The 24,352-nt window shown below is 56.8% G+C and overlaps 2 protein-coding genes across 5 annotated transcripts; both read left to right on the forward strand.

The window, feature by feature from the left end:
• The first annotated feature begins 3,112 nt into the window (after positions 1-3,112).
• On the forward strand, positions 3,113-14,062 carry DPP3 (dipeptidyl peptidase 3). Of its 2 annotated transcripts, XM_036764200.1 has the most exons (19): positions 3,113-3,173; positions 4,117-4,235; positions 4,511-4,785; positions 5,031-5,120; positions 5,305-5,442; positions 7,345-7,419; positions 7,522-7,615; positions 8,375-8,505; positions 8,603-8,733; positions 8,816-8,874; positions 9,375-9,569; positions 10,001-10,113; positions 10,196-10,288; positions 10,916-10,978; positions 11,216-11,340; positions 11,789-11,909; positions 12,245-12,424; positions 12,999-13,161; positions 13,531-14,062. In XM_036764200.1, the coding sequence occupies exons 2-19, from the start codon at positions 4,190-4,192 to the stop codon at positions 13,701-13,703; spliced, it is 2,265 nt and encodes a 754-aa protein (XP_036620095.1). In that variant the 5' UTR covers positions 3,113-3,173; positions 4,117-4,189; the 3' UTR covers positions 13,704-14,062. The 2 variants fall into 2 exon arrangements, with proteins under 2 accessions (XP_036620095.1, XP_036620096.1); XM_036764201.1 differs by lacking the exon at positions 4,117-4,235 and having other exon boundaries at positions 3,115-3,173.
• Positions 14,063-14,454: 392 nt separating this feature from the next.
• BBS1 (Bardet-Biedl syndrome 1) lies at positions 14,455-23,799 on the forward strand. 3 transcript variants are annotated; one of them, XM_036764075.1, is made up of 18 exons: positions 14,455-15,694; positions 16,169-16,302; positions 16,449-16,525; positions 16,698-16,732; positions 17,414-17,686; positions 18,473-18,519; positions 18,604-18,642; positions 19,448-19,520; positions 19,628-19,759; positions 19,906-20,012; positions 20,199-20,319; positions 20,463-20,621; positions 20,766-20,835; positions 20,951-21,109; positions 21,357-21,490; positions 22,430-22,564; positions 22,745-22,831; positions 22,980-23,799. In XM_036764075.1, exons 2-18 carry the CDS (start codon positions 16,253-16,255, stop codon positions 23,064-23,066), a joined length of 1,785 nt encoding a protein of 594 aa, XP_036619970.1. In that variant the 5' UTR covers positions 14,455-15,694; positions 16,169-16,252; the 3' UTR covers positions 23,067-23,799. The 3 variants fall into 3 exon arrangements, with proteins under 3 accessions (XP_036619970.1, XP_036619968.1, XP_036619969.1); XM_036764073.1 differs by lacking the exon at positions 16,169-16,302; XM_036764074.1 differs by having other exon boundaries at positions 15,636-16,302.
• Positions 23,800-24,352: the final 553 nt, after the last annotated feature.

Raw genomic sequence — 24,352 nt, forward strand, 5'->3', positions numbered from 1 at the left:
TCAGCACCCCCTACCTCTGGCCATGAATGAACTTATAAAAGAAAAGAAAAACCTTATTTCATATCATTATCTGCTTTCATGAACCATCCAGATTTGAATTTGGTACCCTGCTTTCTCCAAGCTTCATCTTATGCATACTGGCAATTAACAAAATGCCTAAAAGGATTTTGAGGGGGAAGGGGTGCGGGCACTTCTCTTCCAAAAAAAAAATCTTTTGGACTCTTAAGAAAGATAAGAGGGAGTGGTCCTTAAGAGCACATGGGTTTTGCAACTCCCCCACTCATTCTTTCTACCAAGCTAAAATATTTTTCTGTTTCCCCTCCCTTTGTCTGTCTCAGCAAGAGAGGGGAAACCCTTTCACTTCCTGAGGAGGATTGACAAAGGTGAGTTGAAGATCTCAGCCATGGGTAAATTACTTTGGGCCTGGCATCCCTTTGAGAACAAAGGAGTCAGCCTTTTAGACATGCTAATTTTCCTATTCCTAGCCGTTAGCATATGGCTTCAAATCATGATTTTATATAATCTCTGTGAAAACAAAATTCAGTAATACCTTACGTGGACAAAGCTTAGTGATTATACAAATCAAAATCCTTCCTATAGTAAATACCCAGAGATTCAATAAAACCTTTCATCACTCCCTATTTCCCAATCAAGTTATAAGTTTCTTTTAGCTTCAGCTCCCCACAGTCTTTCAATGTGGAGGTGGGGGAAGGGCGTGGCCAGGGGCACATGGCAGCTAAGAGCAACACCCCCCCACCTAAATTCCTTTACACAAGTTTCTCTCTCTTTCCCAAATTTTACTTTAACTTTTAGCCTCTGCATTCCAATTTTAATCTTTCTTCCCTAATCTTGACCCAAACTACCTCAAACATTACCAAGGGAAACCCATTTTCCCCACCTGAGTTAAATTAAGAGCTCTTTCTATGGCCATTCCTTTCTCCTTTGGTACAGCACATTAGGGCTGTCCAAGTGCTGAGATTTGCAACCAATTTACACGACACAGGTCACCCTTGTCTCCGGGTTAGAAACCCCACAAATTCCAATCCCCTGGCACTCCAAAGTCAGGTGGTTTGGTTTTTCCTAAGACCTCGAGATCTTAGCTCAGTCCCTGAGTGTCTTCTCAGAGTACTTAAATCTGTCAGTCGACACTCTTGGATCGCAAAGACAGAGGACACTGAGGACTTACCCTCGGTCACACGGCGTATGACTATTCATGACTGAAAATTTCACGGCCGGCCGATTTCCACTCAGCTCATAGTGCACTCAAATTTCCCCCTTTTTACTTTGCTTCTCTGAGTTCCTCTCCTCCGAGTTTGTGACTTCCCAGTGAGACCAGGCCTGCCCTCAGGCGCTCAGCTAGTCGGAGAAATCTCCGGTGCGTGCACTGGCTAAGCCCTGAGCCAGGTGCCTGCCCACATGGAGAGTGCAAATCTTGGTAGGACCTCCAAATCTGTATGGGAAAGGATTTTTAAATAATAGGAGAGACATCCTTAGGAGAAACAAAGTAAATTTATTCTACAAACCTTGCAAGATTTGGGCACACCTCCATAATGGAGGAGGCAAGGTAAAAGGGAACCTGCCTTAATTTATAGTCTTAATGAAAAGATTCCCACCCACCTCTATCCCTTCTCACCATTGGCTGGGAGGTGGGCTTACAGTCTAGGCCCGAAAACTACACAGAGGACCAAGATTGATCCGGTTCATTCAGGTTTTTCCCTATCAGAACTCAACTGCCAGGGTGGCGTCTGAAAGTCTAGGAGAAGAAATGGGGTTGGCAGGGAGGAGAGACCCTTCCTGGATCAGAGAACAAATAGCTCACAGGAAGTTCATTATCTTCTAACGTCTGAGAGAGAGAGGGGGAAGGGCATGCCTTCCAAAATTACAAGGCCAAATCCCAAAACCTCTCCATTAGACATACCCTGTGAAGTCTTCATAATTATCCGTCCCATTCATAAGGAAAACAAGGGCGGGGGGGGGGGGCGGGCCTTAACAAAAGCAGCCAGGTAGAGTGAGTGGCTCGAGCCTGGGCCTGGAGTCAAGAGCCATTGTTTTCTTTGGTTCTGTTTTGTTAACTCTGATCTGGAACGGTGAGAAAAGAGAGTCCTCAGGTGGCCAGGGCCATGTGGGTCCATGGTCACTCTTGGCCACTAGCTTACCAGTCAGGATGCTTTAGACCCATGCTGCCCACGCTGCTGGCTAGTGACCGTGTTGTGCCATGGCTGGCCCATGTCTAGACTCCAACTCTCAAGGCTGGAGGGAGGGGCCTCAGAGGGCAGGACCAGTCCGAGGCTGGTGGACACCGGGCTATCCCACAACAGCAGCTATCTCTACTAGCTGCCTGCCCCTCACGGCCAGTCTAGTCTACAGGGGAGGAAACTGAAGGCCAGGGAGGATCATGTACAATAATTCACATTAATTAATTAGTTCAAGACCCTGGACTAAAGAGAGGGTTGCATATTTGCATCTGAGTCTACCATCCTAGATCACTTCAGGCTTAGGGATCAAGGAGGGCTTTACCAGGACAAGAACCACAGAAGGTGGGCTGGAATCCTCCATCTGCCCCTCCCCCCCACTATTGGGTGACTCAGGAAGGTCCCTTCGCCCTGTCTGCCTCAGTTTCCTCGTCTGTTAAACGAGCTGGAGAAGGAAATGGCAGACAGCTCCAGTATCTATGCCAAGAAACCCCCCAGTGGGGTCTCAGGGAGAGTCGGATGCGACTGATGACCGACTCCACAATTAGTTTCTCATCTTGCCCGATGTACTTAATGATGGCTTCACCAGCCCCCAAAGGGGTCCATGACCCCAGAAGAGGTTAAGGGCCCCTCCTCTAGGGCCACTGTCTCGTTCTACAGATGAGTAAACTGAGGCCCAGAGAGGCCGAGCCAATAAGTGTCAGAGCCAGGGGAGGAAAGGCTGGAACACCCCCGCGGGGAGCCGCCGGGAGGGCCAATCCCCGGCAGCCCTGGCAGCACGTGCGGGAGGAGGCGGAGGGAGGAAGGAGGAGGGTGGGGCCGGGACAAGGACCCGAGCGCTCATTGGTCCCTGGACATGCCGGTCACGACGAGAGCGGACACTGATTGGGCCGTGGGGGCGGGCGAATCGAGGCCCCAATGAATGGGCAGCCGGAAGCAGGAAGTGAGTGAGGGAGTAAGGGAGAGAAGCCGCTGGTGCAGGTGAGGGCACCCCGTCGGGGGGCGCGGGCGGGGCGGGGGGAGAGGGCGCGGAGGGGGTGCAGCCGGGAGCCAGGGACCCCCCCCCCCTTTGCACCCTGGCCAGGATCTCCCAGCCCTGGAAGGGCCCCGATCGGAACGGAGCCAGGGGGCGTCCCGTGTGCCTGCTGGTGCGAAAACGCAACTGCCCCCACTCGCCACCCAGGGAAACTGAGGCCCAAGCAGCGCTGGGACTTGAGCCTGGCGGGTCCCTCCAAGTCACTGTACATAAAAGGGCATGGAGAAGAAAGAACCTTGGGGGCTTCGAAGGAGCGCGCATTTATTAAGTACCAACTGTGTGCTGCGCCTGCCGCCCGTGCGATGAATGGAATAGCCCCTGCCCTCAGGAAACTCACAGTCTACTGGGGAGGGGGGACACATGGAGAAGAGTGGGGGAGAAGAACGGGGCTTAGAGGCCGGTCCGTTCCTTGGCCAGTCAGCCCACTGCAGGGCCAGGGCCATGCCAGACCCTGACGAAGACGCTGGAGGCTTGGCTCTGGCACTGGCAGTACTGGTCAGAAGTGGAAGGTTGCCCCCTTGCCCGGGAGATCAGGGTGGCTTCCCCATCTGACAAAGCACGCAGGCTTGGAGGCTTGCCACCTGCCCACTCCAGAGCCTTGTAGGGAGTGGGAGGGGAAATCCCAGGGCAGGCCGGAGTATAGATGGGAGGCCTTGGCCCCTTCTCCACAGGGCAGGCCAGGGCTGGGGCAGAGATGGACACACCAGAGGTCGCCCCCCCAGGTCTGCCAGGGGAAGGGGCCTCAGCAGTCCCATGGTCCAGCTCCTAGCCCAAGGAGCCCCCGTAACAGTCACAACACGACAGTCGATGGCGTGGTCAGCGCCTGCCTTAAGGTTTGCAAAGTGCCTTACAGCTCCTCCCCCCCCCCCATTTCATCCCCTTTTACAGATAAGGAAACTGAAGCAGGCAGAGGTTGACTTGCCAAGAGTCACAGAACATTCCTGAGAAGTGGCCGTCTGGCATGTGCCCTAAGGCCTCCCCAGGCACGCCATCCCACTCATTCATAGGCAGGTTTTCCTCATGTTCAAACAAAATTCATGTTCTTGGAACTTTCCTACATAGACACGTTCCTGTATGTACCATTCCCTCCCCTCCTCTGGCTCCTAGAATCCCTTCAAGGCTTGGCCTTCCCTTCATGTCATGCTGTGTATGTTTTATGTGGACATGTGTGGGTGTGTGGTGTCCTCTCCAGAACTGTCTCTGGCCTGACAGACCCAGGCCCAGAGCAGACACTTAAGGAATGCTTTGCTGACTCATTTCTGTCCCCTCCTCACTTTGGCAGCCACAATGGCAGACCCCCAGTACATCCTCCCCAATGACATCGGCGTGGCCAGCCTCGACTGCCGTGAAGCCTTTGGACTGCTGTCCCCTACGGAGCGGCTCTATGCGCACCATTTGTCCCGGGCCTCCTGGTACGGGGGTCTGGTTGTGTTACTTCAGACTTCTCCTGAGGCCCCCCACATCTATGCTCTGCTCAGCCGCCTCTTCCGTGCCCAGGACCCTGAGCAGCTCAAAGACTGTGCCCTGAAGGAGGGTCTCACAGAAGATGAATATCAGGTCTGTCGCAGGGCTTGGTCACAGTTATCCTGGCTTCTCTTCCCCAAGCCCTGGGTCCTTGCCATCAGGTCACCACCCCTTCCTATCCCATGCCCTACACGTGCTCACAATCACACATTGCAGACACACCCCTTGCCTTCCTCCTAAAGCACTGGCAGCCTAGATGTGCTCTGGGCAGACCACTGAGGGTCAGAGGGACCCTGCATGCCTGGCCCCGATTTCTGACCTCTTCCCTGCCCCTTCAGGCTTTCCTGGTCTATGCTGCAGGGATCTACGCCAACATGGGGAACTACAAGTCTTTTGGGGACACCAAGTTCATCCCCAATTTGCCCAAGGTGAGGCAGGAAGTGGAGAGGGTCAGAGGGGCTGATGGGAGCTGTTTGGGGCTCATAGTATTATTTGGGGGCCAGAGGAGGGGAAGACTGGGGGCAGATTGGGGGTTCTGAGGAGTGACTGACCATACAGGCCTGAACGCGAACCCCTTTCTTCTTTCCCCCACCCCGCCTTGCTTGTGTGCAGGAGAAGCTGGAACGGTTAGTGTTGGGGAGCCGAGCTGCCCGAGAGCACCCAGAAGAGATTGGGGGGCTCTGGCAGGTGTGTGGGAACCTCATGTTCTCTCTGGAGCCCCAGCAGCGCCACCTGGGCCTGGGAAGTGAGGTGAGAGCCTGGATTGGAGCCATTGGGCTGGGAGCCAGCAGGCCTGGGTTCATGCCCCAGCTCTGCCTTGGACTGTGAAAGAGAGTGTATGTGTGGGTGTGGGCACGTGCATGTGCACACATTCGTATCTACAAGAGAAGCAGTGTCTAATTGGCACGAGACATCACAATGCCATGGGGGGGGCGGGGCTGCAAATCCAGCCCTGGTCTCTTTCTCTGTCAGAAGAGGGGAGTGGATGAGGTCAGGGGTTCTTCTCTTCGCTTGTGTCCTGGACCCCTCTGTGCATTGTGGGGAGCCCTGGGGGCCCCTCCTTAGTGTCACATGTTATGGTTCATGTCATAATAGAAGGAATGCTCAATTTCTGTAGAGGTGAGTAAAAACAAAGATGTTGGGTGTTTGTTTGCGGGGTCCAGGTTAACGTCTCCTGGACCAGATGGTGTCCAGGGTCCAGAACTCTAGAATTCTGGCCCCTTCTATGGGACAGTGGGACCAGAGCGGAGGCAAGCCCAGCAGGGTTCGCTCTCCTTCCGTTCTGCAAGATTCAGTGGACAGGAGCCTATGGGGAGGGGGTGAGGATGTGGATGTGCAGGGCAGGGTCCCTGAGGAGGACGAAGGGAACTGGGGAGCTGGGTTGAAGAAGGCCAGACTTGGAGAGGAGAGTGGCAGCAGCTGTAGGGTCACTGGGTGGGACTTGGAAAGAAGAGGATCTGAGTTCAAATTCTGCCTCTAACATTAGATGCATGACTCTAGGCAAGGCCCTTAACTTGCATGAGCTTCAGTGTTCTCATCTGTCTGCAGTCTTCCGCAGCTCAGGGCAGCAGGAAGGCTTAGGTGTAAGAGGAGGTGTTTGAGTTGAGCTCAGGAGGAAAGTGGAAATTCCCGGTGATAGAGGTGAGGGAGGAGAGTCTGCCAGGCACAGGGGACAAAGACATGGAGGTGGGAGATGGAGGGTTTCAAGTAAGGAGCCCCAGGATCAGTTTGGCCAGAATGGTGAGAGCATGAAGGGCAGTGCCAGACTGGGAAGGGCCTCAGTACCAGGCTGACTGGTTGGTGTTTGCCCCATCACACCCACTTTCTACAATCCTGCCAAACTGGACTCGTGCTACCCTTTTCGCCCCTGCTCACACTGCCTGTCCGTCATGCATGGAACGTCCCTCCTTGGGTGCCTTTGGTTGCTGAAAGCCCCAGGGCTGCCCCCTCCATATTCCCTCCCTGAGCTCATTGTAGGTGTTTGGGGGTGGGGCTGGGCACTTTGACCTTGTCTGTGCCTCACCCATGTGAGGAGCGGCTGAGGTGTTTCCAGGGGGAGGTGCCTGCCCAGGTGCCCAGGGCTACAGTGAGCCAAGGCAGGGGCTCCCCAGGGGTCCTCGGTGATCATGGCATTGACATTTCAGGGGATATAAAGGCTTCAAAGGCCTTTACCTGAATTCTCTTCCTTGGGTCCCACAACAATCCTCCAAAGTTTGACCTTGACCCAAGAGCAACAGGGAGCCAGTGCAGCAGTTTGGAGAAAGGGGGGAGCATGGTCAGACCTGCACTTTAGGAAGATCGCCTTCCCCTCTCCTCCAGTGTCTCATCCAAGCAGGCAGGGGATCTCGGGTTCTCCAGGGTGTTCCATCTCCTGCCTCCATGCATTTACCTGGGCTGTTCCCCTTCCTCCCTAGTTTCCTTCAAAGCTTCACTGAGGAGCTCCCTCCTATGGGACACCCTTTGTGATTCCCCAGGTTGTTGACCCTCCTCAGACTCCCTTGTGTTTCCTCACCTGTGCCCCCACAGAATGTTAGCTCCTTGTGGGCCGGGCCATTTTTCTTGTCCTTGGTGCTCTAGCACCTAACACAGCCTCTTGGCCCTCAGAGGTCCTTCTTGGCATTGCTGTTGATACTGGGCTCTGTTCCCCAACAGGGCACCACCACGTATTTCTCTGAGAATTGTACCTTGGAAGATGCCAAGCTGGCCCAGAGCTTCTTGGATTCCCAGGTAGGAAGCCTGGGAGGGCGGATGATGCCCGGACTGTGGGTGTGGGTACGTGGGGGCCTCTTCCCCCCTCCCCACAGACACCCACCTCCTGCTCTCTTCCAGAATCTCAGTGCCTACAACACAAGGCTGTTCAAGGGGGCAGATGCAGACGGGAAGCCATGCTTTGAGGTGCGCCTAGCCTCTATCCTCAGAGAAGGTGAGCCCTGAGCTGGTTCCTCGGTGGGGTGTGAGGAGGGGCTCCAGAAGCTGGCCCTTGGAGCAGAAATAGTCTGCTTCTTCTCAGCCTGGGAGTTCAGGACTAAGAGTAATGAGAGGCGTTGCCAAGAGGCTGTGGAGGCCTGTGGTCAGGAAACAGATCCAGGGCTGTGCTGGCCCAGCAAGGAAGGCTGCCTGGGGGGGGTGCCCCTACCCACCCTCCTAGCTTTCTTCCATGTGATTCCCCACTTCACTCTCAAGTCTGGGCCTGCTGGTATTCCCCACACACAGTCAACCCTTCATCTCCCACCTCCCATTCTTTGCCCTGGCTGTGCCTCAGTTCAAACAGAAGGCCTCTCCCAGCCCCCCCCACCGCCACCTAGTCTGGTGCCTTCCCCTCAAGATTACTGTTGACTTGTGTCCCGTGGGCTCAGTATGTCCATGTGAATATACATGTGCTTTCTTCCCCATTAGAAAGTCATCCCCTTGAGGACAGGCCTGTTTCACTTTTACCCCTGTGTCCTGAACACTAGTGAATGAAAAAGCCCTTAGTATGTCCCAAGCCTGGCACACAGTAGGTGCACCGCTTCCTGCTTCTGGCTTCTTGCTTCTCACCTCCCTGAGGCCCCTGTGCCTCTCCACTGGCCCTTCTAGGAAATGGGATGTCCTTGGGTTGTGCTCTGTGAGGGCAGGGACCTAGCACCAGCTCTGCACACAGTAGGCACTTTTTTCCTATTTGATGTTTTCCTGTTCCCTGTAGAGGCCGCCTCAGACTCTGACATGACGCCGAAGCTGAAGAGTTACGAATTTGAGGGATGCCAGTTCCAGGTGACCCGAGGAGACTACTCCCCCCTCCTCCAGAAGGTGGTGGAGCACCTGGAGAAAGCCAAGGTAGTATCCCATGGGGGCAGGAGAGGGCGGGGCCCAAAGGAAGCCAAGGCACCTCCCAGAAGACAGCTGGGACCCCTCTGGTCTTGTCCCCCACTAGGCCTACGCAGCCAACAGCCACCAGGAGCAGATGCTGAGCCAGTATGTGGAGAGCTTCACGCAGGGCTCCATCGAGGCCCACAAGAAGGGCTCCAGACACTGGATTCAGGACAAGGGCCCCATTGTGGAGAGGTGAGAGGGCCAAGGGTCCCCGAGCTCCCTGGCCTACACCTGGCCCGCCTCCCAGGCTCCATCATCTCCTTTCTCTCCCCAGCTACATTGGCTTCATCGAGAGTTACCGAGACCCCTTCGGCTCCCGGGGAGAGTTTGAAGGTAGCTCCATGTCACATGCTAGGATTGGGGTGCTAGGCCCAGAGCTCTGGAGCCAGAGGGACCATTGGGTCACCCACTGAGAAGTGTTCCCAGGCCCCATGCTAAGTGCCAGGAATACAAAGGAAGGCCTATTCTCAGGGAGCTCCCATTCCAGTGGGGGGGCGGGGAACGGAGACTCTTGCAAACCCCTCCTCACCATAGTGGCACCAAGGGGGTCATCCTGGGGCCACGGGGTCAGCTCGGAATGGCCTTGGGGAGCATCTGGGCCAGTGAAGTAAACCCAGGCCCCAGCGGGGACCAGGAGCCATCCAGTCACCCAGGGCTTGCCTCCAGCATCAGTATGCTTCCTGCTGGGCTCCTTACCTGCCCCCAGGGTCCCCTTATACATCTCTGGGCATTGGGCTGGTGGGTGGGTAGGTGAGGCCTTCACCTGAGACAGGCAGAAAGTGGGGAGGGGGGCTTCCACCCCACCCTCCAGCCCTTTGTTTCTGGGCCTTCAGGCTTTGTAGCTGTGGTGAACAAGTCCATGAGTGCCAAGTTTGAGCGCCTGGTGGAGAGTGCCGAGCAGCTACTGAAGGAGCTTCCTTGGCCCCCGGCCTTTGAGAAGGACAAATTCCTCACCCCTGACTTCACCTCCCTCGATGTCCTCACCTTTGCTGGCTCCGGGATCCCTGCCGGCATCAACATCCCCAACTGTGAGTGGTCCCCTGGGGAGGATGGCCCTCCCTGGCATCCCCAAACCTGGGGGAGGGGGGCATGTGGGGGCACAGGAGCCCTGGGGGAGGGGCTTTGGGGTCCCAGTGCCCTGGGCCTGTTCCTGGCTCTGCTACCGGCCCCTTGAGCTCTGGGCTTCAGCTTCCTCATAAAGGGAGGGGGTTGGGCTAGCACTCTCAATCTGTGGTTTTGTTTCCCTGTGTCTAGAGCCTAAGTGTTGTCCTGTGACCTTTCTCCCTGTGCTCCCAGCCCCCACTCACTCCTGAACTCAGGGACTACCCCGCTTTCACTTTTGTTCCTCCAGCACCTGTCCCATAGTCGGTGCTCCCCCTCCCCCCTTCCTCCTCCCCCTGTCCCCCCTCTCCATTTCCCTCTTTCCCCCTCCCCCACCCCGTGATGCTACCTCCTCTAGATGACGACCTTAGGCAGCAGGAAGGCTTCAAGAATGTGTCCTTGGGCAACGTGCTGGCCGTGGCCTACGCCACCCAGCGCGAGAAGCTTACCTTCCTGGAGGAAGAGGACAAGGTGAGGGAGGGTGGCCATGGGGGGCAGGGTAGGGCTGGGAGTGAGGGGAGGACTTGGGGACACTGGTCCTCTGCCTCTGCAGGACCTATTCATTCGCTGGAAAGGGCCGTCCTTTGAAGTCCAGGTGGGGCTGCACGAGCTGCTGGGCCATGGTAGCGGGAAGCTCTTTGTGCAGGTGAGGGGCCGGGGCTTAGGATTGGGGATATCATGGATGTGGGTACTCCCTCCCCAAGTGTAGGTAGCAACCCATCTCCCCCTTCTTATTTTGGGTGATTTCCTGTCCTGTAAACCCCAAGATAGGTGGTGTCTGATGTCCCAGGGGAGACACCATAGGGTTTAGCCCCCAAAGTTTAGCCACCAAATGATTTTGCCTGTGAGAGTAATCCATGAACCCAAGGAAAACCCACAATGGCCCTCTGTCCCACCTTCTTCCCTTGTGCCTCTGTGGTGAGGGTGGAGGAGCTGGAGATGGGGCCACATGTGTCTAAAAAAATAGAAGAGTCTGGAAAAGTCATGAAAGATCATGGTGCAGAGATGGAAGTGGGGGGCTACAGGTTAGGAGTGGCACATACTCTTTGGATCTGTTGGTTCTACTTAACTGTTTTTGTTTGTTTCAAGGGAGGGATAAGCGTTACAAAAACCAAAGGCTAATGATAGAACTGATTCAGGCAGAAGGGAGGGAGTGGAAGGCACTCTCGTGGTCTTCTTGACCCAGAGCCTATCCTGCAGGTGCTGGATTTGGGACACGGGATATGCTCAGGTGTGGGGAACCCACCCTTCTGTCCAATGATTCTTCCTGCAGGATGAGAAAGGGGCTTTCAACTTTGACCAGAACACTGTGACCAACCCAGAAACAGGAGAGCAGGTGAGAGCCGGCAGTGGGGAGCAGTTACCCTGAGGCCCGAGGGAAGCACGTGTGGGGAATGCTGGAGAGTTCCCTGCCACCTGGGAGGGGATTGAGGAGGGGGGAGCAGGTGAGAGCCAGCAGTGGGGAGTGGTTACCCTGAGGCCCGAGGAAAGATCATGTGGAGGATCCTGGGGGGGGATTGGGGAGGGCAGAGTGGCTGGCCAAGGTTACCAGGCTTCCCCTGCCCCACCCCAGATCAGGAGCTGGTACCGCAGCGGAGAAACCTGGGACAGCAAATTCAGTACCATCGCATCCAGTTATGAGGAGTGCCGGGCTGAGAGCGTGGGGCTCTATCTCTGTCTCCACCCCCGTGTCCTGGAGTAAGGATGGGCTAGGCCAGGCCTACAAGGGCTGGGGATCAGAGGCAGGGCCAAAGGGCTTGGGGGCGCATGCCAGGCCTACGAGGGGTGGGAGCCAGAGGCAGGGCCAGGGGGCTCGGGGGCCCAGGCCAGGCCTACGAGGGGTGGGGGCCAGAGGTGTAGGGGCCAGAGGCAGGGCCAGGGGGCTCGGGGGCCCAGGCCAGGCCTACGAGTGGTGGGGGCCAGAAGCAGGGTCGGGAGCATTGGGGGCCCAGGCCAGGCCTACAAGGGGTGGGGGCCAGAGGTAGGACCAGTGGGGTTTGGGGCCCCAGGCCAGGCCTATGAGGGGTAAGGGCCAGAGGCAGGACCAGTGGGGTTTGGGGCCCCAGGCCAGGCCTACGAGGGGTGGGGGCCAGAGGCAGGGCCAGGGGGCTCTGGGAAGCACTCAGCCCTCACATGCTTCCCCCAGGATCTTTGGGCTGGATGGTCCCGAGGCTGAGGACGTAGTGTATGTGAACTGGCTGAACATGGTGCGTGCAGGGCTGCTCGGCCTCGAATTCTACACCCCAGAAACATCCAGCTGGAGACAGGTGGGGGGGTGTGTATTGTACGTGGGTGCATATGGTGGGGTGTTGGTGTAAATGTTTACGTGTGGTGGGGGTTAGTGTGTGTGGTGTGTCTGGGTGTGTGTGGCACAGTGGCTTTGGGTCAGACCAGGACGGTGGGGGGAAGGAGGGTGGGCATGCATGAGAACCATTGGCAGCTTATGGCTGCCCACACACTCTGCCCCTCTGTGGTCTCTTGGCCATCCCCCCACTCCATCCCTTCCCACCCTGCTGTGGCCCAGGCTGATCAAGAGAAGGTGGGCAGAAGGGAGGGGGTGAGCCCCTTGGTAGAGGCCTGAACGGAATCCTTGTTGCTGCAGGCGCACATGCAGGCCCGCTTTGTGATCCTGAGGGTCCTGCTGGAAGCCGGAGAGGGACTGGTCACAGTTGTCCCCACCACTGGCTCCGATGGGCGCCCGGATGCCCGGGTACGGCTGGATCGGCACAAGATCCACTCGGTTGGCAAACCTGCCCTGGAGAGATTCCTGCGGCGACTCCAGGTAAGGGAAGGCTCCCTCTGTTCTCTGCATATCTGTGGCCCTCCTCCCTTTGTCCCCCTCCTCTTTCCTCATCTCTGCTCTTTGCCCATCACTTAATCCTCAAGCCTAGGCCACACGGCTGGGCCGACTTGGGGCCCCCCATGTGGGGGGTCCACTCCATCTTTGCTACACACAAGGGCCTTTTCAGCCTTCAGACACAGGTCATCATCTCATCTCCCTCTTCCACACCTTTGCCCAGGCTGTCCCCCTGGCCTGGAATGCCCTCTCTCCTCCCCCCTGCCTCTCAGAATCCCTAGGGTTGGCTTAAACTCTGCCTTTCGTGATGGCCCAGCTGCCAGGGCCTTCCCCCCAATCACCTGGCATCTGTTTTGTGGTACAGACAATGCTGTCTTGTATGCCCAGTGCTTCCCGTGATGCCTGGCACAAGTCAGTGCCCAGTAAATGCTTGTTGCTTGTTTGATGGGAGAATTAAAAAGCCCTCAAATTGGAGGCTTACTCCCCTAATCTGCACCTCAGTTTCCTCATTTGTAAACTCGGCCAGATGACCCCTGCCACCTTCTCCTCCCTTCCCCAGGTGCTGAAATCCACAGGAGATGTGGCTGCCGGACGGGCGTTGTACCAGGGATACTCCGCCGTCACTGATGCTGCCCCGGAAAACTTCCTCGCCCTCCGGGAGACGGTGCTGCTTCGCAAGGAGGCCCGCAAGCTGATCGTGCAGCCCAATACTTGCCTTGAAGGTAGCGGCTCGTGCCCCCTCTTCTCCCCCACCCTGACTCCCCAGAGTTCAGGCCCTGCCCCAGGTGCTGAGTGTCGGAGAGTCAGAGAGTTCCTGGAAGACTGGCTCCCCCAATCTGGAAGCTGAGGCCTAGACAGCTGACGGAGTTGGGTTTGCCCAGGGGCACACAGTTATCCATGTTAGGATTTAAGCCCAATGCTTCCTGACTCTCAGGTGCCGGGCCCTTTCTGCTTTGCTGCTCCTCGTTTGTTAGGAGGAAGGCTGGGCAGTCATGCTCCTGAGGCTCACTGGGGTGTCTGCAGGGGGCTTTGGGCTGGGTTCGAGGTGAGCGGGCACGGGCTCCGCTGAGGGTGCTCTTCTCTCTCCATAGGCTCCCAGGTGCAGCTCCTTGAGTACGAGGCCTCGGCTGCTGGCCTCATTCGCTCCTTCTCAGAGCGCTTCCCTGAGGATGGGCCTAAGCTAGAGGAGGTGCTCACTGAGCTGGCTAAGGCTGACGCCCACTTCTGGAGGGGCCCCAAAGAAGTCCCGGCCCTCCAGGCCTGAAGAAAGTCCTCAGCAGCTCTGCCCTCATCCTGCTCTCCTCACTTGAGCCCCTGCCTCCCTCCCTCTGTTGGGGTTTGAGGAGGGACGTGGGCTGGGCCTCCTGCCCTGGATGTAGTCAGGGCAGAGTGGCAGCAGCAGGGCCTGGCCCGCAGAGCTGCCAGCCAGCCATCGCCTTCCATCTCCACACAAGGATCAGCCAGAGTGGCCCACGGGGGTGGCTGACCAGGGACCTGGAGGTAGATCTCTTCTCTCCGAGTCATTTCCCTTTTCTGTTCCAGGGATGGTTCTACCTGCCTACCTCTCACAGGGTTGTTGTGAGGAAAGTGGTTTATAATCTTTAAAGAGCTATCTAAACGGGAGCACTGATGGTCGAGCTTCCTTTTCCTCACATCTGTGCCCCGGATACCACAGCATTCTGTGGTTTGGTGGTAATGGTGGGGGCCGCAACATCCTGTGGCTTGGCCCAGGAGCCGTGGCATGCTGTGGTTTGGGTCTGCATGCCACAGGATCCTGTGGTTTGGTGGTGGTGGGGGGGCCACAGCATCCTGTGGTTTGGGTTGGGGTGGCGGGGCAGGTGGCATGGCATCCTGTGGTTTGGGTCTCTGACTCCAGGTGTGACCAGCGAGCTTTAAGGGGGCTGGGGGCAGCACAGGACTCAGAGGTGGGAGGGTCTTTGAGATGTGGAACATGGAATGTCAGAACAGGAAGGTCAAGTCAGCGAGCATTTATTAAGGTCAGGCATTGTGCTCAGCTCCAGGGGTACAGAGAAAGGCAAAGGACAGCCCCTGCCCTCAAGCAGCTCCCACTCTAACGGAGGAGACAACAGGCCAACCACTACATACAGACAACCTACATCCAGGACAAAGGAGATTATCAGTGGTGGGAGGGCTCTAGGGTTACAGGGGAAGCAGGAAAGGCTTCTTGGAGGCCATATTTTAGCTGAGACATGAAGCAGTCCAGGAGATGACCATGAACAGGGCCACAGTTGTAGGCTTGGGGAGCTGTGAGCCGGGTCTAAGGACAGCAAGGCAGCTGTTGTAACTGGAGAGAAAATGAAGGGAGGAGGGGAGTACGGCATGAGGAGACTGGAAAGGGGCCGGCCAAGCAAAGGGTTTACATTGGACCCTGGAGGGCAGCGGAAGCAGGGGACTTTATTGATGAGAGGGAGGGCCTGGTCAGATGTCCTTTGTACTTTGTACCGAACTTAGGGGAGACTCTGGAGGCAGAGGGCAACTCAGAACATAGCATGTGGCAAGGCAGCTGGGAGTGTCAAAGCGGACACTTAGAACATAGGATGTCAGAGCTGAAAAGGGCTTTAAGGCTTAGAACATAGGATGTCAGAGCTGAGAAGGGCCTTCAGGCTTAGAATATAGGATGTTGGAGCTGAGAAGGGCCTTAAGACTTAGAAGATAGAGTGTCAGAGCCGAGACAACTTAGAATATTAGAGGTGGGAAGGACCTTAAAACATAGAATAATGGGGTAGACCCGCCATAGAACGTGGAATGTCAGAGCTGGGAATATAGAATATCCAAACCGAGGAAGGCCTTCCAACTTAGAACACAGAATAGTAGAGGTGGGAGGGACCTTAGAACATTAGAATGGTGTGGAGAACGGGACATAGGACTTCCAAGGTCAGGGCCGGAAGGGACATTAGAACAGGGAACGTCAGAGCTGCTCCTCCGAACAGGGAGAGCCTTGACGAGGAGCCCGTGACCTTGAGGCCAAAGACGCAATTACTGCACTAAGAAATGCTCCGGGAGTACCCTGCAGCAGGTCGGCGCAGGCGCAGTCCCGGCGGGCCAGCAGGCGGCTCTGCGGCTGCGCAGGGCGGTCCCCGTAGTTCCGCCCGGAACCTTGTTACGCTGCTCCCGGCGCCGACGGACCGCTTAAGGAGGGCGCCGGGGCGGGGCGGGAAGGATGCGCCCGTTGTCCGGGGTTACGGTGGATAAGATGGCGGCGAGCGGGGACTCTGCGAGCGGCTGCAACGAGAGGTGACCCCCGCCCCGACCCGACCCCCAGTGGTCCGGGCCCCCGAACCCCGTCCCTCTGTGGCGGGGGGGTGTGGAGCGGCCGGCTCTCCCCTCCCCCGGCCCCGCCCCCCACCTGATACCCTTAGTTACACCCCGCGGGGCGGGGCAAGTCCCTCCGGCGCTGCCTGGGGACTCAGTTTCCTCCTCTGTCAAGTGAGCCGCAGAGTTGGAGCACCGCCCTCCCGGGCGTGTTGTGGGGATCCACGCGGGCTTAGAACTGTTACATTGTAGCGATGTGAGCCGCGGGAGGTGGGACGGGGGCTCGTAGAACATTAACAATGTAGCCACTAGAACTCTCGGCGTGCTGGAGGTGGGACGGGGGTGCCTAAAACATAAACAGTGTTGTGATGCTAGCATTACGATATCAGAACACCAGAAGTAGGACATTTGTTGGAGGCTTAGAACCTCAGAACGTTACAGTGCGGATGGTTCTAGGATCAGAACGTAGAGCCTCAGAGGATCTCGGTGGAAGGTTGGCCACCGTTGCATTGTCGGCTTTGTCCCTCACTCTTCCTCCACATGATGAATCCCCCCAGCTTCCTCGTTGGCTCTCTCCTTCCCAGCCACCAGTAAGCCCCGAACCTTCACCAGTCTCAGTCCTGCCTCTGCTCCCTCCCAGTGACGCCCCCCCCTACTGCCCACCCACCCCCACACTTTGTGTTTGGGTCCTTTCCCTGCCCTCCATGAAAGCCCCTTCCATCCTTCCTCTCTCTAGTACTGAAGTCAATTCCAAATGGCTGGATGCCCACTATGACCCCATGGCTAACATCCACACTTTCTCTGCGTGCCTTGGTGAGTCTCTTTCTCTCTTTCTGTGCTTACTTCAACCAGCCCTGGGAAATGGGCAGAAGGGGGTGCCCTTCATGAGGAGCCCCAGCTTGGCTCTGGGGCTTTGCCCTTCAGAGCCTGCCTGTGCGGGCGCCTCTAACCCTCCCCCATCCTTATGAGCCACTCTGTTTTCTAGCACTTGCGGATCTCCACGGGGATGGCGAGTACAAGGTGAGCGGCTCTTGGGAGGGCCTAGCGCTCGGCCCCAGCTTCCTGTTTGCTTGATAAGCATTTGCCAGACATGGGGTTAGCCCAATGCTCCTTGGAAGGCAGTGAAGAAGCTGCAGAAATGTCGGGGGAATCAGTGTCCTGAGCCCACTAAGAATCACCAGAATGGTGGAACTTTAGCGCAGGAGGGAAGCTCAGCAGTCATTTAGTCCAGGCCCTTGGCGGAAACTGGGCTTAGAGAGAGCTTAAGAGATTTGCCTCATCCCAGTGTGAGCCTGGGTCACAGAATTGAAAACCATTAGGCTCTGACCCTGCAAGGGTCATTGAATTGAGAGAAGCCAGGTCTTCTGACTTGCCCAGCCCATGTGCCCAAGGCTTCACAGCTGGGGGGCTGGAGGGAATTCCCTTAATGATGATTCCCTCCCGTTGTGGGTAAAAAGTCTGTTAAGCTCTGAAACTCAGTCTCCCCCTCCTCTCTATAGCACCTATTGGAGGGGGCCTGAGTGAGTGAATGGATGAAAAAGCATTTCTTAAGCTCTGTGCTAAGGAAACAGAAGTCAGACAGTGCCTGTCCTTCAGGAGCTCCCACTGTCCTGGGAAGGTTTCAGCTGCCAGTCGGAAGGAAATCTCTGTTCTTAGGGGGCAGTGGCAAGCATCTTTATTACTTGACCCTTTCCCTCATAGCTGGTAGTGGGGGACCTAGGTCCTAATGGTCGGCAGCCAAGACTCAAGGTGTTCAAAGGACCTTCAGTGCTGACTGAGAGCCCACTGCCTGCCCTGCCATCGGCTGCTGCTGCTTTTCTCATGGAACCCCACGAACCTCGGACCCCAGCATTGGCACTGGCCTCTGGCCCCTGTGTGTACGTCTACAAGAACCTTCGGCCCTACTTCAAATTCAGCTTGCCTCCCCTGCCTCCTAACCCCCTGGAACAGGATCTCTGGAACCAAGCCAAGGAGGTGGATTGGTGTTGGTGATAGAAGGGTGGATTGGTGTTTGCGGTAGAAGGGTCCCAGAGAAGAGGCCAGAAGGAAATTAAAAGAGAAAAATGATGGTTCTGGGGTGGAAAGGGAACTGCAACTGGGGGAAGGGGATCCCTGATCAGGTCTCCCTTGCAATTTGATTCCATTCATCACCCTAAACCAACAAGTGAAAGAAGCTGAGGGGGGGGTTGTGTGTAGGGGGCATTAGTACCGAGGTATGACAGTAAGTATCAGAGAGGCCGTAACATCCTTTTCAGGGCTTCTCTCTCCTAAAAGCAGAGGCTTCCTCTTTCTCCCCTCCATCCACAGCCTGCAGCTTCTGGTTCGACTGAGGCAGGTTCTTTGCCTTGGTTTTGCCCACTTATGCTCACACAGCCCACCTTTTCCGGCAGCATAGCTATTGAGGGGCGCATGGCAGAGGCCCCTTGGAGGGCTAAGGAACACTAGCTGGCCCCTAGCCCAGTTCTAGGGTGGAGATACTAGGAAAAGGGAGAAAGCCGTTGCATCTTGAGGGAAATGAATGCTTTGGATGAAAAAAGTAGAAATGTAGACAGGGATGAGAAGAAGCCTGTGAGGAAAAGGGGGGAACAGAAGAGGGGCTATAAAGGAGGAGGATGGGGAAAGGCCATGGGTTTGGGGGGTTGGGGACACCCCAGGGTAGAGTGCTTGTGGACAGGCTTGCATTGCGTTGTGGGAGCTGTGACTGGTCATCCTTCTAAGAGATCAGCCCTGAGCTGTGGAGTCTTCTTCCTTTTGGCACAGGACCGGATTGACCCTTTGACCCTAAAGGAGATGCTGGAGGGGATCAGGTGAGAAGCCTGTCCCTGTCCTTGTCTTCCTGCCCCTGGGCTTTGTTCTTTCACCCACGTGACTTCAGCATCCTGTCCTTACAGGGAGAAAGCCGAGGTACCTCTGTCCTCGCAGTCCCTGAGGTGAGGCCCGTTCAGAACCAACAGCAAACCCTTGAAAAGCTCCTACTGTGCGCAGAGCCCTGGGCTCCACTTTGGTGTCAAAGCTGCTTAGATACCACAGAATTAGGACACTGACAGGGATCTCGGTGGCCATCCTGACCAGTTCATCTGTGGAATAAATCTCCATTTTTAACAAGTCCCACTGGTGGCTGTCCCACCCATGATTGGAGACAGCATGTGCTCCCTGCCTACTTGGAGCTCAGCACTTAGTGAGGGGACAAGACAGTGGCCCAGATGACCATTATCTGGGAGTGTCAGGTAGTGGAAAGAGGGCCATGCTTGCACTTGGGAGAGACCTGGGGTCCAGTCCCACCTCTACACTAATCCCCAGGCCTCGGTGGGCCCCAGCTCCAACCTGTAAACCCCAAAGGGTCCTGCCAGTGACATCTGTTGTTCTCCAAATGCCTGAGATAAATAATAATAAAAACCATCAGAGATAACACAGTGAGGCCCCTCTGAGGTGGGAGGTGGTTCCCAACCCCTAAGATCCAGAAGGGGCTCCGGGAAAAGGGAGGCCCCTCCCTGCACTCGGAGCAGTTTAAGCAAAGGCCCCTCTGTCCCTTGTCCAGTTCTAGGATATCAGCTCCCACCCTGGGGGGGGGAAACCAGAGCCTGGAAGCAGGGAGGGCACAAAGCTCATGGGGAAGAGGGCATGGCCTTGGCCTCCTCCAAGGTGGGGGGAAGGGAGAGCATCCACTGCCTCCAAGACCTCCAGTGGGGAGCGTGGCCTCAGAACCAGGGTATCTGAGAGGTATTTGACATTCAGATTCTTGCACCTGGAGCTGGGAGAGATGGAAGCCTTTGTTGCTCAGCACAAGACTCAGCCCATCAAGCGGCAGGTATAGACAGCGCCCCCCACCCCTTCCCGCCCCCACTCTCTTCACATTCCTCCCAGCCTCTCCCTGCTCAGCTCTGGGCAGATGACTGATGGCTCCTTGCCCACCAGACAGTCATCACGACCATGACCATCCTGAAGAAGAACCTGGCCGATGAGGATGCTGTGTCCTGCCTGGTGCTGGGGACTGAGAACCGGGAGCTCCTGGTGCTGGACCCCGAGGCCTTCACTGTCCTGACGAAGGTCAGCCAGCGGGGCGGGGGGGTACCCTGGGCCAGGTTAAGGCCCCTGCTTTAGGAAGGTGCCAGGTGGGGGGGGTAGGCAAGGAAGGGTACGGATGGGGTGAGCCTACCAGGAGCCAGGCAGGACGTTGGTTCCTTTCCATCCAGATGAACCTGCCCAGTGTCCCTGTGTTTCTGGAAGCGTCAGGGCAATTTGACGTGGAATTCTGGCTCACGGCTGCCTGCCGGGACGGTAACATCTACATCCTGAGAAGGTGCCAGGCTTCAGTTGGGGATCAGGGAACGTCAGGGCCTAGGAACTGGTTCTGGATCCTAATGTGTGTCCCCGAGTAGGGGCAGGAGGGCGGCTGAGAGCAAGGGTTGGACAAGAGACAGGAAGACGCAGGGGAGTTGAGGGAGGGTCCTTCTGGCCCGGAAACCTGATGCCCTTTTTCCCACAGGGACTCTAAGCGCCCAAAATATTGCATTGAGCTCAGTGCCCAGCCTGTCGGGCTCGTCCGGATTCACAAGACCCTGGTGGTGGGCAGCACCCAGGACACGCTCCACAGTTTCACCCACAAGGTGCTGGCCTCAGGGTCAAAGCTCATGTGCTCATAACTGCTGAACATCTTCCTTCCATAGCTTGTCTCCCACCCATGCCCACATCCTGCCCATCATCCCTCATCTCCAGCCTGAGGCTTTCTGACTCCCTGGCTCACCCACAGGGGAAGAAGCTGTGGACGGTGCCCATGCCAGCACCCATCCTGACAATGAGTCTCTTGGAACAACGTTCCCGGGGTCTGCAGGCCGTCATGGCTGGACTGGCCAATGGGGAGATGCGCATTTACCGAGACAAGGCCCTTCTCAACATCATCCGTACCCCTGTGAGCCCTCAGTGTTGGGGGAGTGGGGAGCTCCCTTTTGTTCTTGCCCCCTTCCATACCCCCAGCCTGGGGTTTTTCTCCTTATATCTCACACCTGCTATCTCCTCTACTCTTGTCTCAACCATCCTTGGTATCTTCCCCTAGGATGCAGTGACCAGCCTCTGCTTTGGCCGCTACGGGCGAGAGGATAATACCCTTATCATGACCACTAGAGGTCAGCGGGAGAGCATGAGCTGGGGGCGTGAGTCTGGTGGGGAGGGGTGAGGAGGGGGTGAGCCACTGCTCTCCCCGCTCCCCCAGGCAGTTCTGGCCCTTTCCCTTTCCCCTAGGCGGGGGCCTGGTTATCAAGATTCTGAAGCGAACTGCAGTGTTTGGGGAAGGGGCTGGAGAGGCAGGCCCGCCCCCAGCCCAAGCCCTGAGGCTTAATGTGCCTCGAAAGACCAGACTGTACGTGGACCAGACTTTGCGGGAGCGAGAGGCTGGCACTGGTGAGAGACCTGGGCTCTTCCCTCCATTCATGCAGGCATTTTGACGGTCCTAGGTTTGGGGGAGAGCGCTCCGCTGGCTCCCACCTGTCTGCTTTCTCCATCTTTGCCCATATTCTTGGTGTCTGGAAGCTGCCCTGATACCGCCACCCTCTGGGTCCCATTTCCATTCCTCCCAGAATCCCCCCGAAGTGACAGCTTTGGGCACCTGGATGCCATCCCCACCCCTTTGTGCCCCTCCCTTCTGCAGCCATGCACCGAGCCTTCCAGATGGACCTCTATCTGCTCCGGCTGAGGGCAGCTCGTGCCTATGTGCAGGCTCTGGAGTCCAGCCTGAATCCTGTGTCCGCCAGCCTCCGGGAGCCCCTCAAGCTGCATGCTGTGGTGAACAAGGGAAGGGAAAGGGCTTGGGGGCGGGTGTGAGGAGATAGGTCAGTAAAGGGTGATCTGAGGCCCCTGCCCCCAAATCTTCCCCAGCACTTCATCCCCAAGGCAGGGGGAGGAGGTCCTGGGCTGCCAGGTCCTACCACTGGGCAGCTCTCACCCACTGAAGGACTCTGCTGGCTGAGAGCCTGACTTGGCCTGATGGTCGCCATGATGGCTCCTGAAATACACCCACCAAGACTTGTGAGAGAGCCACTGAGAGCTGCATCAGTGAAGGCACATTTCAGGCTGAGGAGGCTTGTCCTCAGGAAGAGGAGATGACCCTTAGGGAGGCTGGGGTATCTGGGGGAGAGTGAACACTGGACCAAGAATCATGAGAAATGCTGTGTGCCCTTAGGACAGAGTCCTACCTACCTTCCTAGAGCCCGAGGATCAGATGGGAGAATAGGGGGAGGGCATGCTTAGTCATGTTTAAAAATCGAAGCAGTAAAGTTCAGGGGATAGAACGCTGGCCTGGAAGTCAGGAAGACCACCACTAACCCGTCCTGGCTGTGTGACCCCGGGCAAGCCACTGGACTTCTGGGTGTGGTCCTGCTTTGGTGGAGTGAGGTCCTAGAAATCCCATGTTCATCTGTGAGGTTTCTGGGGGTCGTCACAGGGTGCTGGCAATGGCATGGGGAATCAAAGGCTGGACAGGCAAGGTACAAATCCATGAAGGTCATGGGGATCAAGAGCCCCAGGAGGTAATGAGCTCCTCGTCCAGTCCTCGGATGTCTTCAGACAGGGTGGAGGACAGCTTGTCCAGGGCATCATGGGCATGGCACAAGGTCTAGATTGGATTCGATGCCCCCACTCAGGGAAGGGGATGTGGGATGGTGGCAGAGGAGTGTCTTGCTTGGTCTTCTGCACCCAGGTCTAAGAACTTTGTGCCTCCTCCAGGTTCAGGGCTTGGGGCCCACCTTCAAGCTGACCCTTCATCTCCAGAACACTTCTGCTGTCCGCCCTGCCATGGGCCTGCTGGTCTCCTTCCTGTACAATGAGTCCCTCTACACCCTGCCCCGGGCCTTCTTCAAGGTGGGAACCTGATTCCCACAGGGGGCCTTACGAGCCTCCCAACAATGGTTCCCCACCTGGCTCTCCTCCCCAGGGCCCACTGGAGGCCTCCCTCCAGCTCCCTTTTCTCATGTCTTTGTGAGCCTCTAGGTATGATCTGAATAGAAGCTACCTGGATACATAATCTGTCCCCTACCCCAGGTTCCCATGTTGGTACCAGGCCTCAGCTACCCCATGGAGACCTTTGTGGAGTGTCTCAGTGATAAAGGCATCTCAGACATCATCAAGGTGGGTTGCCCCCGAGGCAGGTCAGGGACCTCTGTGCATTGGGTCTTGGGTTGGGGCCTAGGAGAGGAGATGTGGGGTCTCTGAAAGTGGTGGTAACTCACCAGCTGCTCTGCCCACCTGACCTAACGAAGGGGCTTCTCACCCCCAGGTGCTGGTGCTTCGTGAGGGCCAGAGTGCACCCCTGCTGAGCGCTCACATTAACATGCCCGTGAGCGAGGGGCTGGTAGCTGCCTGAGCCCAGGACTGGCCAGGAGCAAGCACTAGCTAGGCATTGACCTTAATGTAGAGGCAGCAAGCAGAGGCCAGCCCTGTGAGGGGACTTTGGAGGCAGTTGGCATGGAGCCTCCCAGCTCACAGCAGCTGCTCCTTGGAACTTCTCTTGAAAGTGTGAGATGGATCTCACCCCCCAGAACATCTTTGCCTGCCGCGCCGCCCCCCCCCCCCAAGGCCTGGTGTCCGTCATCATTAGCCTGTGTCCCTTCCCTATTCTGGGCTTTGCCCAGATGGCCTGAGGCCCCTTGCAGCTCCAGACAGGTGATCCTCTGAGGGCTCCTTGCCTACTACAGGCTGAGCCTTGTGCCATCCAAGCCTGGTGGGGGAAGTAGAGACTGCAGCATAAAGCTTTTTCCTTAGCCTTGGGATCAAACAGCACCTTCTGTGTGCCAGGCACAGCGCTAAGCCCAAAGGAAGAGCCCCAGCTGGAAAGGCCCCGTAACAGAGAGGCAGTTCCATGCCTACCTACCCACCAATCCAAGGACTGTCCCTGAATCAGGCCTCAGCAGAGGGGACTCCCATGGCAGGGATGCTGCCAGGAAAGGCAGGAGACAGAAGGGGGGGGGTGGAGGTGGGGGTACCATGGACAGAGGGGAGGAAGCAGGGCCTCCCCGTCTAAAAACGTAGAGCTTTAAACCAGGTGGACTGGGCAGCCAGATAGCAAAGCAATAAAGCCCTGGGATGGTACCACCAGAGAAGTGCGTGTCCTTTGTGGGGGTGGTGGGCTCACATCTCCAGGCGGCCAGGGGGTGCCACAGGGCAGAGTGCTGGGCCAGGAGTCAGGAAGCCACTTGCTGTGTGACCCTGAACAAGTCAGTTACCCCCTCTGAGCTAGTTTGCCCATCTGTAAAATGGGGATACCACCTCCTACATGCTGGGATCAGCAGAGACACTTATAAAGCAATTCACAAGCCTCAAAGTGCTCTCTGAATGTGAGCCCCCCACAGCTAGCCCAGGGCAGTGCAAAGCCAGGCCGAGTTTGAATCCCAGGCCAGCCACCACCTTTCTGAGCCTGTCTCCTCACCTGTCAGTGAGTCAGAGGCCTCTGAGGATTCACAATCCCATGATCCCAAGGCAACAGTAACCCAGTTCTTGACTGTGTCACACATGGCCCTGGGATCCCTGGACACCAACCCCCCTTCTCTGGTTCAGGGACCTTCCCCCAGGGCCTCAAGGCTACACAGAGAGAGGTCCCTGGGTGGACAGACAGACACAGGAGAAATCTGGAAAGACCCAGTGAAGAACCTC

This window comes from Trichosurus vulpecula, chromosome 6 (assembly GCF_011100635.1).
Source record: "Trichosurus vulpecula isolate mTriVul1 chromosome 6, mTriVul1.pri, whole genome shotgun sequence".
In the NCBI taxonomy this organism is placed as follows: Eukaryota; Metazoa; Chordata; class Mammalia; order Diprotodontia; family Phalangeridae; genus Trichosurus; species Trichosurus vulpecula.